Genomic DNA, 11066 nt, shown 5'->3' on the forward strand with positions numbered 1-11066 from the left:
TAAAGAGCGGTTTTCCGGCAAACGAAAAGTTGACGCCGCCGCGTCTAGTAACGCCGCCAGCTACTTCGCCGAGCCGTCGGGGTGCGCCAGGGCCGCCTTGCGTGACCATCCGCTCGCCGCCACCCCAGTGGGCGTCCGAACTGCGTGGACTGTCCCGGCGCGCCCCGCCCCCTGCCCCAGCCCCGCCTCCGCCAGGTCCGGCTGTCTCCTCCCTCCACACAGACCTTAAAAACGGGATGGCGCGTTTTGACTCTCTGGGGTGACTGTGCAAACCGGCCACGCCTCTGCGACACCAGCTGTCAGAGCCGCGCGTGGGGCGCGAGGGCTGGGAATCGACTCCACTCATCGACCCCCAATCTCAATCCCCACGCTGTGAGAAAACTCCGACTTTGCCGAGGCCCCAGGTGCAGCGGGGCTCGGCCAAGGAGGCACCTTTCTCTGTCCCCATTCCAATCCAAGCGCCCCTAGCTCTGACGACGCCTAGAGACTCCAGAGTGAGTGCTAAAGCTCCCAGAGCTTGCAGCAGGTGTCCGGGGCGGGCCTCCGACTTCCCGGAGACAGTCAGGTTGAGGTCTTGCCCTCCCCAAAGCCCCAGCCCCTTCTTGGAGCTGGCCGTCCCGCGCCGCTGGAAACCGTGCCTCCTCGCAGGTCAGTCTGTCCGCGAAGCCACCTCTTGTGATGGGTTCTCGCAGATCGGGGGTAGGGTGGGGCGCAGGGGCAGGCACTTAGAGGAAACTGAGCTCCACCGCCTCGACTCCCGCCGTGTTGTCCCCGAATTGCAGGAACCGTTACGCGACTGGTGGGGACGGAGAGGCTAGGTCACAAAGAAGCGGAAACACGTCCCTTCTTTTCTCCTTTGGGGAGCGGGTTTGGGATGGGAAGGGATGTGTTCAGCTGCTTCTCCAGTGAGCCAGCCCTGACTTGACTACGCACTACCTTCTCCTTACCCAGCAGCGCATGGTAGCCGGAGGCCGGGGGTAGGGGCGTGGGGCCTGCTCCTTTCTCTGCACACCTGAGTGTCACGCCTTCGCCCTTATTTCTCCAGCATGGCCACTAGCCTCAGCCTGGACGATCCTCTACTGCCAGTCTCGCTGTCCATCCAGCAGACCACGCTCCTACTGCTCCTCTCGGTGCTAGCCGCCGTGCACGTGGGCCAGCGGCTGCTTAGGCAGCGGCGGCGACAGCCAGGGTCCGCGCCCCCCGGTCCCTTTGCGTGGCCGCTGATCGGAAACGCGGCGGCTGTGGGCCCGGCGCCGCACCTCTCATTCGCGCGCCTGGCGCGGCGCTACGGCGACGTCTTCCAGATCCGTCTGGGCAGCTGCCCGGTAGTGGTGCTGAACGGCGAGCGCGCCATCCGCCAGGCCCTGGTGCAGCAGGGCGCTGCCTTCGCCGACCGGCCACCCTTCGCCTCTTTCCGCGTGGTGTGTGGCGGCCGCAGCCTGGCTTTCGGCCGGTACTCGGAGCGCTGGAAGACGCAGCGGCGCACAGCGCAAAGCACGATGCGAGCCTTCGCCACGCGCCAGCCGCGCAGCCGCCTCGTCCTCGAGGGCCACGTGCTAGGCGAGGCGCGCGAGTTGGTCGCGCTGCTGGTGCGCGGCAGCGCGGGCGGCGCCTTCCTCGACCCGCGGCCCCTGACCGTGGTGGCCGTGGCCAACGTCATGAGCGCCGCGTGCTTCGGCTGCCGCTACAGCCACGACGACGCCGAGTTCCGAAAACTGCTCTGCCACAACGAGGAGTTCGGGCGCACGGTGGGCGCAGGCAGCCTGGTGGACGTGCTGCCCTGGCTGCAGCGCTTCCCCAACCCGGTGCGCACCGCCTTCCGTGAATTCGAGCAGTTCAACCGCAACTTCAGCAACTTCGTCCTCGCCAAGTTCCTGCGGCACCGTGAAAACCTTCGGCCCGGGGCCGCCCCCCGAGACTTGATGGACGCCTTCCTCCTCTCGGCGGGAAAGGAGGCGGCTGAGGGCTCGGGCGACGGCGGCGCGCGGCTAGACGTGGAGTACGTGCCGGCCACTATCACCGACATCTTTGGCGCCAGCCAGGACACTCTCTCCACCGCGCTGCAGTGGCTGCTCATCCTTTTCACCAGGTAAAGCCTCTAGGAGGCGTGGGTCGGGTCTTCCTTTCCTCCTGTGTTAAAGGCGGATGGGACCAGAATATGCTTAGGTCGCGACCAGCGCGCAGGGTTTAGGGTTTCGCGCCGGGTCCCGCCTCTCAAATCTGAGATCACGTCCCGAAAGCGCAGCTCAGGAAGGCACAATGCTGGCGGAGACACGCGCACACCCACCCAACGGGGCCCAGATCGCTCAGCATCTCTGGTCTTGTCGCTGGCTCTCCGAGTGGGGACAAATTTGTGAGAAAGCCCTTGGAAAAACAAGGTTTTTTAAGTGTCCGCACGTCAGCCCTGATCTCTTCCTCCCTGGCACAAGAGAAGCAAAATGGGAACGGTTCCGAAAGAAAGGGTAAGGCAGTAAATATGTTCAAGAAATACAGCAGCCTTATCGGCTTGGTCAGTCATCGGCGCGGATCAGAGATCGCCCAGCCCCGGCGCTCAAAGCCAGTCGTGGGTCCGGGCTTTGTTCCCTGGCAAAGGAAGCGCGCGGAGGCGCCCCGGGGGCCAGAGGGTCTGGCCCAGCGGGCAGTTAACCCTCACGGAAGCCTTGGGAAGGCGATCAGAACCCAGCGGGTTGTGCTGGATTTATGAAACCGCCGCACTAGGAGAAGGAAAAGTGTCAGGGTAAAAAAGCAGAGAAGCAATACTTTTACCGAGCGCAGAGCAGCATCTAGACTGGCAAACAGGGTATCCAGGAGGCGCCGCGGACCTCTCTGGTCCCTGGGCCTGGCTGGGTTGGTTAGCTGGTCCCCAGTGCCCACCTTTATTAAGATCGCAGAGCTCTCCGAAGCTCTCTGCATGCAGGAATTAAACAGGTTCCCGGTATCAAGTGTTGCCAGATTTAGCAAATAAAAAATAAATTTTACATAGTACATACTTATACTAAAAGATTAGCTATTGTTTATCTGAAATTCAGATTTAACTGGGCAGCCTGTATTTTATCTGGCAACCCTACGCCAGGGGCAAATGTCTTGCTCAAGGCAAATCTTGATTGCCTTGAGAGACCTGGTTGTGCCATTTCTTGGCACACATATAAGCAGTGGGGGATGCTGAATTTGCTGGAGCCCCAGATATTGGAAGGCAAAGACAGCTTCTTTTCTTATTAGAATCCACTGCAACCTATATTTCCTTAGATACTGTACAGTTACTTTCACAAATTGAATTTTTTGTGTGTATTTAAAATCGCTTTTCCGTGTTAAGATGATAGAAACACGTAGGAGGGATGAACAGAAATCGAATAAAGAGAGGTGGGTAATAGGTCAGGAAGAAGACATTCCAAAATGGGATCATAGGTCCTTTGCATCCCCAGATAAGCATGTTATCTTTTGAAACGCCGTTTCTTTCTTTTTCATTAGAAACCGAAGCAGGCAGCAAAAGGAAATAAAACAATTTGGGGGTCACTTTCGATTCAATATAGCTGATGAGTACGTTTTTCTTCTTTTTAGTGAAAAGATAATATGACAAAGGTTGGCAAATTACGTTACCTATTTTTGTATATAAGTTTTGTCGAAATACACCCATGCGCCTTCATTGTCTGTGGCTGCTTTCACATTACAGCACAAGGCAGAGTTGAACAGTCGCGACAGAGAGGGTTGGGTCTGGTCGCAAAGCCTAAAATATTTACTATGTGGCCCTTGATGAAACAGTTTGCAGACCCCTGAAATATGAGGCTAATGAAACGATTTTTAAAGCACGGATACTTTCATCACATGCATGCTTACATTTTTTTCAGAGTTGCAATAATTATTTACTTTCTTTTTTGTTTTACTTCTGACATTTCCATTTATTGTAATGGACAGTTTTCCTTTTAAACTTTATTTTAGTAATTTTTGATTGCTACATATTTTACCTTAATAACATATTGTTATATATAATTATTTCTTGAGCTTCAACGTTGTTGATTGCATTTTTAAAATTTTCAGCTGTTGTTGTAGTTATATATTTTTGTACCTGTTATTTCCTGAAAATACGTTTCTAGACATGGGTTTAAAAGGAGTGGGGAGAGGTTACCCTTATGGATCTTCCTTGGTACTAAGATTTTGTTTTCCAAAAGGATTGTACTATGTAGTGTATATCGCCAACAGTGAACAAAGTATTACAATTTGTACCATAATCTCATGAACGTTGGGAATTTGCTATTAAATTTAGAAGACGTAGCTTTATCTATCAGGATACCAATTATCTTTGTATAAAATACGAACAGTGTGTCTGCTGGAATTGTCTAGGGAGAGGAGGAAAAAAAAAAGGATCCACTTTCAGGGCTGCATTTTAACTTTTGCAGGCCCAGGGTATTTTTGCCTTCGTAGATTCTTTACTCCATAAAAAATTTTTTCAATTTTTATTTTATGACTACATTGGTGTAAGGGTAAATATATCAAAATTATATATTAAAACATTTTCCTCAACCTAAAAGTTCAGTTTTTTCTTCTGATTTTAAAAGAAATGAAAATATTTTTGTGGGCCCTTGAAAAGTATTGTGTGTCCTAGGCACTGTGCGTGCTGTGCCTAGCAGAGAAGTCAGCCTCGGTCATTATTGTGCTTTTTCAGACTCAGAAAACTTAGATTTTTTTGACTTATGATAGGAAAGAGAGTATTAGCCACGTGAGGCTTATTACAGGAAATTTAACTATTAATTCATCCATCTTGTAAATTAGTGAGAAATTAGGAAACTGCTCTAGATGGGTCTTTTTGGCCGGAAACGTTAATTCAGTCACTGATTCAGATAAAGAAAGTGGAATTAAAATAAATTATAATCTGCTTTCTGGATGAAGAAGAATTAATTTTCCTCACTTGTTTTCTCCCTGCGTATTGAAACCAAACAGGTATCCTGAAGTGCAGGCTCGGGTCCAGGCAGAACTGGATCAAGTCGTGGGTAGGGACCGTCTGCCCTGCCTGGACGACCAGCCCAACCTGCCCTACGTCATGGCCTTTCTCTATGAAGCCATGCGCTTCTCCAGCTTTGTGCCCATCACGATTCCTCACGCCACCACTGCCAATGCCTCTGTCTTGGGCTACCACATTCCCAAGGACACGGTGGTTTTTGTTAACCAGTGGTCTGTGAATCACGACCCAGTGAAGTGGCCTAACCCGGAGGACTTTGATCCAGCCCGGTTCTTGGACAAGGACGGCTTCATCAACAAGGATCTAGCCAGCAGAGTGATGATTTTTTCAGTGGGCAGACGGCGGTGCATCGGGGAAGAGCTTTCCAAGATGCAGCTGTTTCTCTTCATCTCCATCCTGGCTCACGAGTGCAATATCAAGGCCAATCCAGACGAGTCCCCGAAAATAGATTTTAGTTACGGCCTGACCATTAAACCCAAGTCATTTAAAATCAATGTCACTCTCAGAGAGTCCATGGAGCTCCTTGATAGTGCTGTCCAAAAGTTACAGGCTGAGGAAGACTGCCAGGGAGAAGCCAGAAACAAGTTGAAATTTTAGAAGTACTCAACTTTTGAGGGATGGGGAGTAAAATTTTCTGGCTCCCCTGTGCCACTTTCTCAATTAGCCTAACGTAAGCATAAACCAATTGTAGACGATGTGCCTCACACTTGTGTGCTCAGATGAGCGCTGGGCTATGCAGGGGCTCTGGGAAGATCTTTTGAGTCAAAGAGTTAAAGGGCCCCCCAATTTTTATACAACTATCAAATGCTGGTAATAATTTCTTATAGGAGCATTCTTTGGAATTAAAACACACATGCACACACACACAAAACTACCATTAGGTAGAGATATCTCAGTAATTATGCTTTCGAGGGTGGAATCCGAGATTGATGTTCTGTGTGCTGAAATCTGCCCCATAGAAAACCGTATTAAGCAAAGTTCAGAATGTATTGTTGAATACGCAAAGGCAAATAATTTCAGTGTAAGACATGTGATTGAGGGTGATAAAGGAAAAGGTGAAGACCAGAAATTCTCTTCTCACCTTTTCAGTAAAATCGCTTAGTTCGGCTCTAGTATCTATGGATGGAGTTATTGTTTTGCCTACTGTTGTGCTTTTGCTTACATTTTTGGATGAGTTATAAAGTCATTTTCTCAAATTGAAATTAATAGTAGTTGATTTAGTGATTATAGTGGGTTTCAGTGATTTATTAAGAATTTTAAAGGCTAAGTTGTTAAATAGTAAAAAAAAAAATCCAAGCTGAAGTCATATCTCTCTTGGTTGCCAAAGTACAGAATTTCAATTATAAGAAAAAAAAAGGATTTACCAGCCAAGCTAAGCTTTAAACTATGTGATTGTAATGCACTGATTTCAATGTCTCACATGTTAACATAAAAGTCCACAAATAGTATTCAGTATGTATGCATACATAGTTATTCATAAGCAACATGTATTAGTTATTTTATTATTAAATAGTTAGTATTCATTATTTTGGTCAAGAAAAGGTTGAATAATGTATGTCTTTTATAATGTCATAGCAAATCAAAAAGTACAACCAATTCAATCAGTTTTGCCTCAAATACATGAAATGAGCTTGATTAAATCAATTGCCTAGTTTTGACATCCTGGAAGCCAAGTTGAAGCAAAGTCTCTTCTCTCATCCAAAACTTGAATGAGAACTGAAAAAAAATCTCAAAATTGGATCCGTGAGATGTCTTCCTTATTACTTTATAATATATTTATTAAAATTATGTTCATAACACAGAATATCTTTTTGAAATTGTTCTAGTTAATATGTTAAAATTCCAAACTTTTGGCATGCTTAAATTTTAATTTTAAAGCCATTCTGATTATTGAGTTCCAGTTGAAGTTAGTGGAAGTCTGGCCATTATCCTGCAGAAGGCAGAGAAATGTAACCTGTGTCTGCCTGATTAACGGTGAAAAATGCAATGAATTATCTGGATGTTCTCTTTATTAGGTAACAAGGGGGAAAATTCCCATCATAACTGACCTAGTTTCTCTTGTAAATGATTTTTTTTTTAAGTAGCATGAAAGTCTGTGTTTTGCAAAGTCAGGATCAGAAGACAGTCTTGGGAGGCTGTTTTGAAGATTGCGTTGTGTTCGGGGGGGAGCTGATCAGATCAGTTGTGCTATTTAAGATGGCCAACCCAGTGAGCAGTCACTTTGGTAACTTAAAAACATAAAGCGTCAACAAAATGTCTACATTCAGTTTATGTAAATAACCTGAAAACCTTAAAAAAAGTGATGGAAGATTGCAAAAGTGCCAAGTGAAGTTTGAAATTGTTACTTTCATTGCGTGTAAACATCCCAAGGAAGTTGTACAGTGTCCTAAAAGCTTACTGCTTGTTACACTTACTGTTACAGTAAGTAGGCTGCTGTAGCCTACTTACTCTGATTGGGAGATGTGCAGCAGCAAAAGCAATCATGTATCAATCTGGATGCCTCATTAAATCAGCCAGGAGCAGATGTGCCATCATCTGTGTCTGTGTGTGTAGGCTCAGTTCATCTGGCACTTTCATCTGTGGGAAAAAACTACTTATGTGAAAGAAAGTAAGGTGGGCGCTTGGAGGTTCCCTGGCTTATTTGATATGTTTATAACCTAGTTAAAGGAAGGAAAGCAAAACCAAAAACAAACAGAAATAACCGAATTTGGGGGCTACAGTAAACAGATTACTGGCTTAATTGGAAAACCTCATTTTACTTCTGCCAGAGAAAGAATGTATTTGCTGGTTCCCCTTAAAGTCAGAACATCTACTCCAGGTTACTGCAATAGTCAAGGTATATTGTGTATTAAATGCTTAATTTGTATGTTAAAGCTTTGAGTTTGTAAGAAAATTGCTTTTTTCCAAAACAAAAAGATTTCTCAGGTTTGTTTTGCGGATTATCGAAAAGCTTTCATGTCTCAGAACTTAGCCTTTACCTGTGAAATATTATTACAGCATTAATATTTTCATATTAGATCTATATTAGATCAAATAGTTTCATAGTATTATATATTAATTTGTATAATTTTAGCTATGACACAACTGTGTGCTAAGAAGCTACACTTTAGTAGATGTTTGTAATTCAAGAATCATTCTTATTTAACCTTTTCTTATTTTTGTATTTTATCATGTATGCTTTTAATATGTATACAACTATAATACATGATTGTAACTGAAATAGATTTTTAGGACACAGCATTAATATGTAGCTTTTACTATTTGATATACCAAATTAAAAAAATTCTGTATCTCTAGTTACCTGTAATAATAGGACACATTACCAAAATAATAAAAATCACTTTCATAATCTTATCATGAAGTTATACTTTATGTTGTAGCAAATATAGTCTAATGCATCAATTCATTTCAACTACTGTTTATAAGTGCTTGAATTAAAATGTTGCATGGTAAACATTTTATTTGGCCGTTGTACATTTTAGGATTTTAGGCAGCTTGCTTTTTTTTTTTTTTTTTTTTCCAATAGGCTTTCAGCATCCAGCTTCCTACCAAATTTCTGATCTCTGTATTTTTGGATTTATAAGAACCAACATAGAAGTTAAATTTCAATGGCAAACCATCTAGCAAAGTAGGAATTAATTTGTAATTTTTTTAAATTTGCAATTTTGAAAGATTGAATAGATCAAGACTTTAAGACTCTGAATTTATATTTCTGCTTCATACAAAAAATGCAGGACATTTTTTTCCTGTAAGCAACACACTAATCCTTTCCTTCAGCATTGCATTCATTCTTTTTTTTTTTCTGACATGAAAGCCTTTGTTTTTCATTTGATTGATACACATTCATTCATTCATTTTTTTAAGGTACATGTGCCTTAATTAATAAGTACAATTAATGTCCAATAAAGTAGGCTAGATGAGAGTACTTTACCTGGTTAAAGACTTGACTTCACAGGGCCCCTGCTGTGTCTCTCCAGGCTTTCACTGTCCCCTACCCCCCACAGATGACGCTGGACAGTGCCAAGAGCCCTTACTTCTTCCAGACTTGAGCTCCCATTACTGTGAAAATAGGAAAAGAAATCATGAAGTAACATTGCACACAATGTTGTTGATACTTTGGCTTAAGAACATCACTTTAGCAGCCAAAAGGTATGGCTATGAATTGCTTTAAGAGAACGGTGTTTTCCAATGTACTAACACAGAATATTGGAAATAGTCATAAAGGTTCATGACAAGTGAAGTAAATATTTTCATAGGAAAAAATTTCTTTAACAGAATCATAATTGGGGTCAGTTGTTTGCAAAAATGTCAAGTAGAGTTGGATTCTACCCAATCAATCCGTGAGAATATAAGACCGGAGTGCAGGGTGACGAATGCAACTTTGGACATAAGACAGGTGTGGTTGCAAACTCATAGAGGTGGTTTCTATAACCTCAAAGCCAGTCAATTTTCTGCACAAGTGCTGCAGAAATTTTGGCTTTTAACTCTCCCTTATTTTGGCTCAGTGACTCACATATTCTCTGCTCTTCAGTTTTGACCCAGTAGTTACAATCCCCAGAGAAGAGAAGAGAAGAGAAAGAAAAGAAATTAATGTATTCGAATATGTTTAGAAGCAATTGTTTTTAATGGGCAAGATTGGAGGGAAATAATCTAGTTTAAACAGGTGTGGGCAAGCTATAGGTAAACAACAGTTTATGCTTGTAGCGCCTTGAGTGGCTTACACACAGGTGCGTGGTGTCCATTAACACTTCTCAACATGTGTCAGGTATGAGGGGAAGAAATGGAGCTAAAATATGTTGAGCACTTATCATGTGTGGATCACCATGCTAAGCGCTTGAATACATTATCACCCAACAATCCTATGAGGGAGGCAGTAATGCAACGTGCCAAAATAAAACATTTAGAAGTGGCAGTGTTTGGATTTTCCCTAGAGATGAACTGACTCCAAAGCCCGTTGTCTTCGTACTATATAGCTTGTCACTCCCCCAACTGCCCGTGTTTGGGTATACAGTCTAGTCTGCCTGTCTTTCACTCCCTCTGATCCTTGGAGTTTCATAAGCAATATTCCTCCTTTGTCTAGGGCACATTCCACGCTACCATCAGAGAGTAACTGACATTGTGAAGTGGCAGCAAGGCTCACAACACTCCTCTTTTCTGAGAAAAACATCCTGAAGCTGTTCCTTTTGCAAAACAAAAACAAAAACACCCATGCTTTGTCTTATAATCCTGAAACTTCTGTCCTATCATCTGTTTGGGCCAGGGATCTTTGCCTGAGCTAAAGGCCATCCAGAGGTTGGACCAGTTGCTTGTATCACCTGATTCGAGAACTCTGTCGAGAACACCACCCTGGCTGTTGGCTCGTGTGACCAGTCAGAACGTTTCCCGCCCTCAGAGACCTTGAGCAGGACAAACGCTGGGTGCACTGGCTGGAGAGAGAGAGAGAGCTGGGAAGTAAGCCTGAGACAGGCAGGACAGGAGCCCGCCTCTGAAAACAGCGTGACTGGGGCTGCTGGAACTGGTTTTGGATCCCTTCAGGTGACAGAAAGGCTAAATAAGCTAACTACCTAAATATTATCCTAAATAAACAACACAGTATTACAGTAAAGACCTGACAGCCCCTGAGATCCCTTCTGGTCAGGGCTGAGAGTCACTCCACAAGCCTAAAAAATCTTTCAGCATCTTTTTAAAATTTTTAATTTTGTTTTTACTCCTATTCGCCTACTTTTATTTCTCTCCCTCTCCCTCTCAATTGTTTCTGTCCCTCTCAATAGTGTTTAATGTGTACTTTTTGTCAGTATGTGTTCCAGCAAAATTTGTATTATTGTTTTGTATACATGTGTTTTTAATTTGTGTAAATGCTGTATGTATTTCATGCTGTTGCTTCATCTTAGCACAATATTTTAAATATTTTTATTTAAACTCAAAAAATATAACTCAAACAGTTATATTTTAAATATTTTAAAGTTTTTAAAGTTCCTGTCTAATCCCATGGCTTCTAACTGCTGCCTAGTAGTCCATGGTATTCATCACCACATTTTCTCTACCCAGTCTCTCGGGAATGGGCACCCAGATGGCCTCCACCGTCATGTGTCACCAGAGAATGCTGCAAGCA

General features: G+C 44.3%; 1 protein-coding gene across 1 annotated transcript; it reads left to right on the forward strand.

The window, feature by feature from the left end:
- Positions 1 to 279: 279 nt before the first annotated feature.
- LOC131412044 (cytochrome P450 1B1) lies at positions 280 to 6294 on the forward strand. The gene is made up of 3 exons (XM_058551407.1): positions 280 to 648; positions 1046 to 2089; positions 4936 to 6294. The coding sequence occupies exons 2-3, from the start codon at positions 1047 to 1049 to the stop codon at positions 5549 to 5551; spliced, it is 1659 nt and encodes a 552-aa protein (XP_058407390.1). The 5' UTR covers positions 280 to 648; position 1046; the 3' UTR covers positions 5552 to 6294.
- Positions 6295 to 11066: the final 4772 nt, after the last annotated feature.

The sequence above is a fragment of the Diceros bicornis genome, chromosome 12, assembly GCF_020826845.1.
Source record: "Diceros bicornis minor isolate mBicDic1 chromosome 12, mDicBic1.mat.cur, whole genome shotgun sequence".
NCBI lineage: Eukaryota > Metazoa > Chordata > Mammalia > Perissodactyla > Rhinocerotidae > Diceros > Diceros bicornis.

Excerpts from the sequence above, each read along its gene's own strand:
- LOC131412044 (XM_058551407.1), top strand. The coding sequence starts at position 1,047 with ATGGCCACTAGCCTCAGCCTGGACGATCCTCTACTGCCAGTCTCGCTG. Across the intron at positions 2,090-4,935 it reads CTGCTCATCCTTTTCACCAG|GTATCCTGAAGTGCAGGCTC; the intron begins GTAAAGCCTCTA and ends GAAACCAAACAG.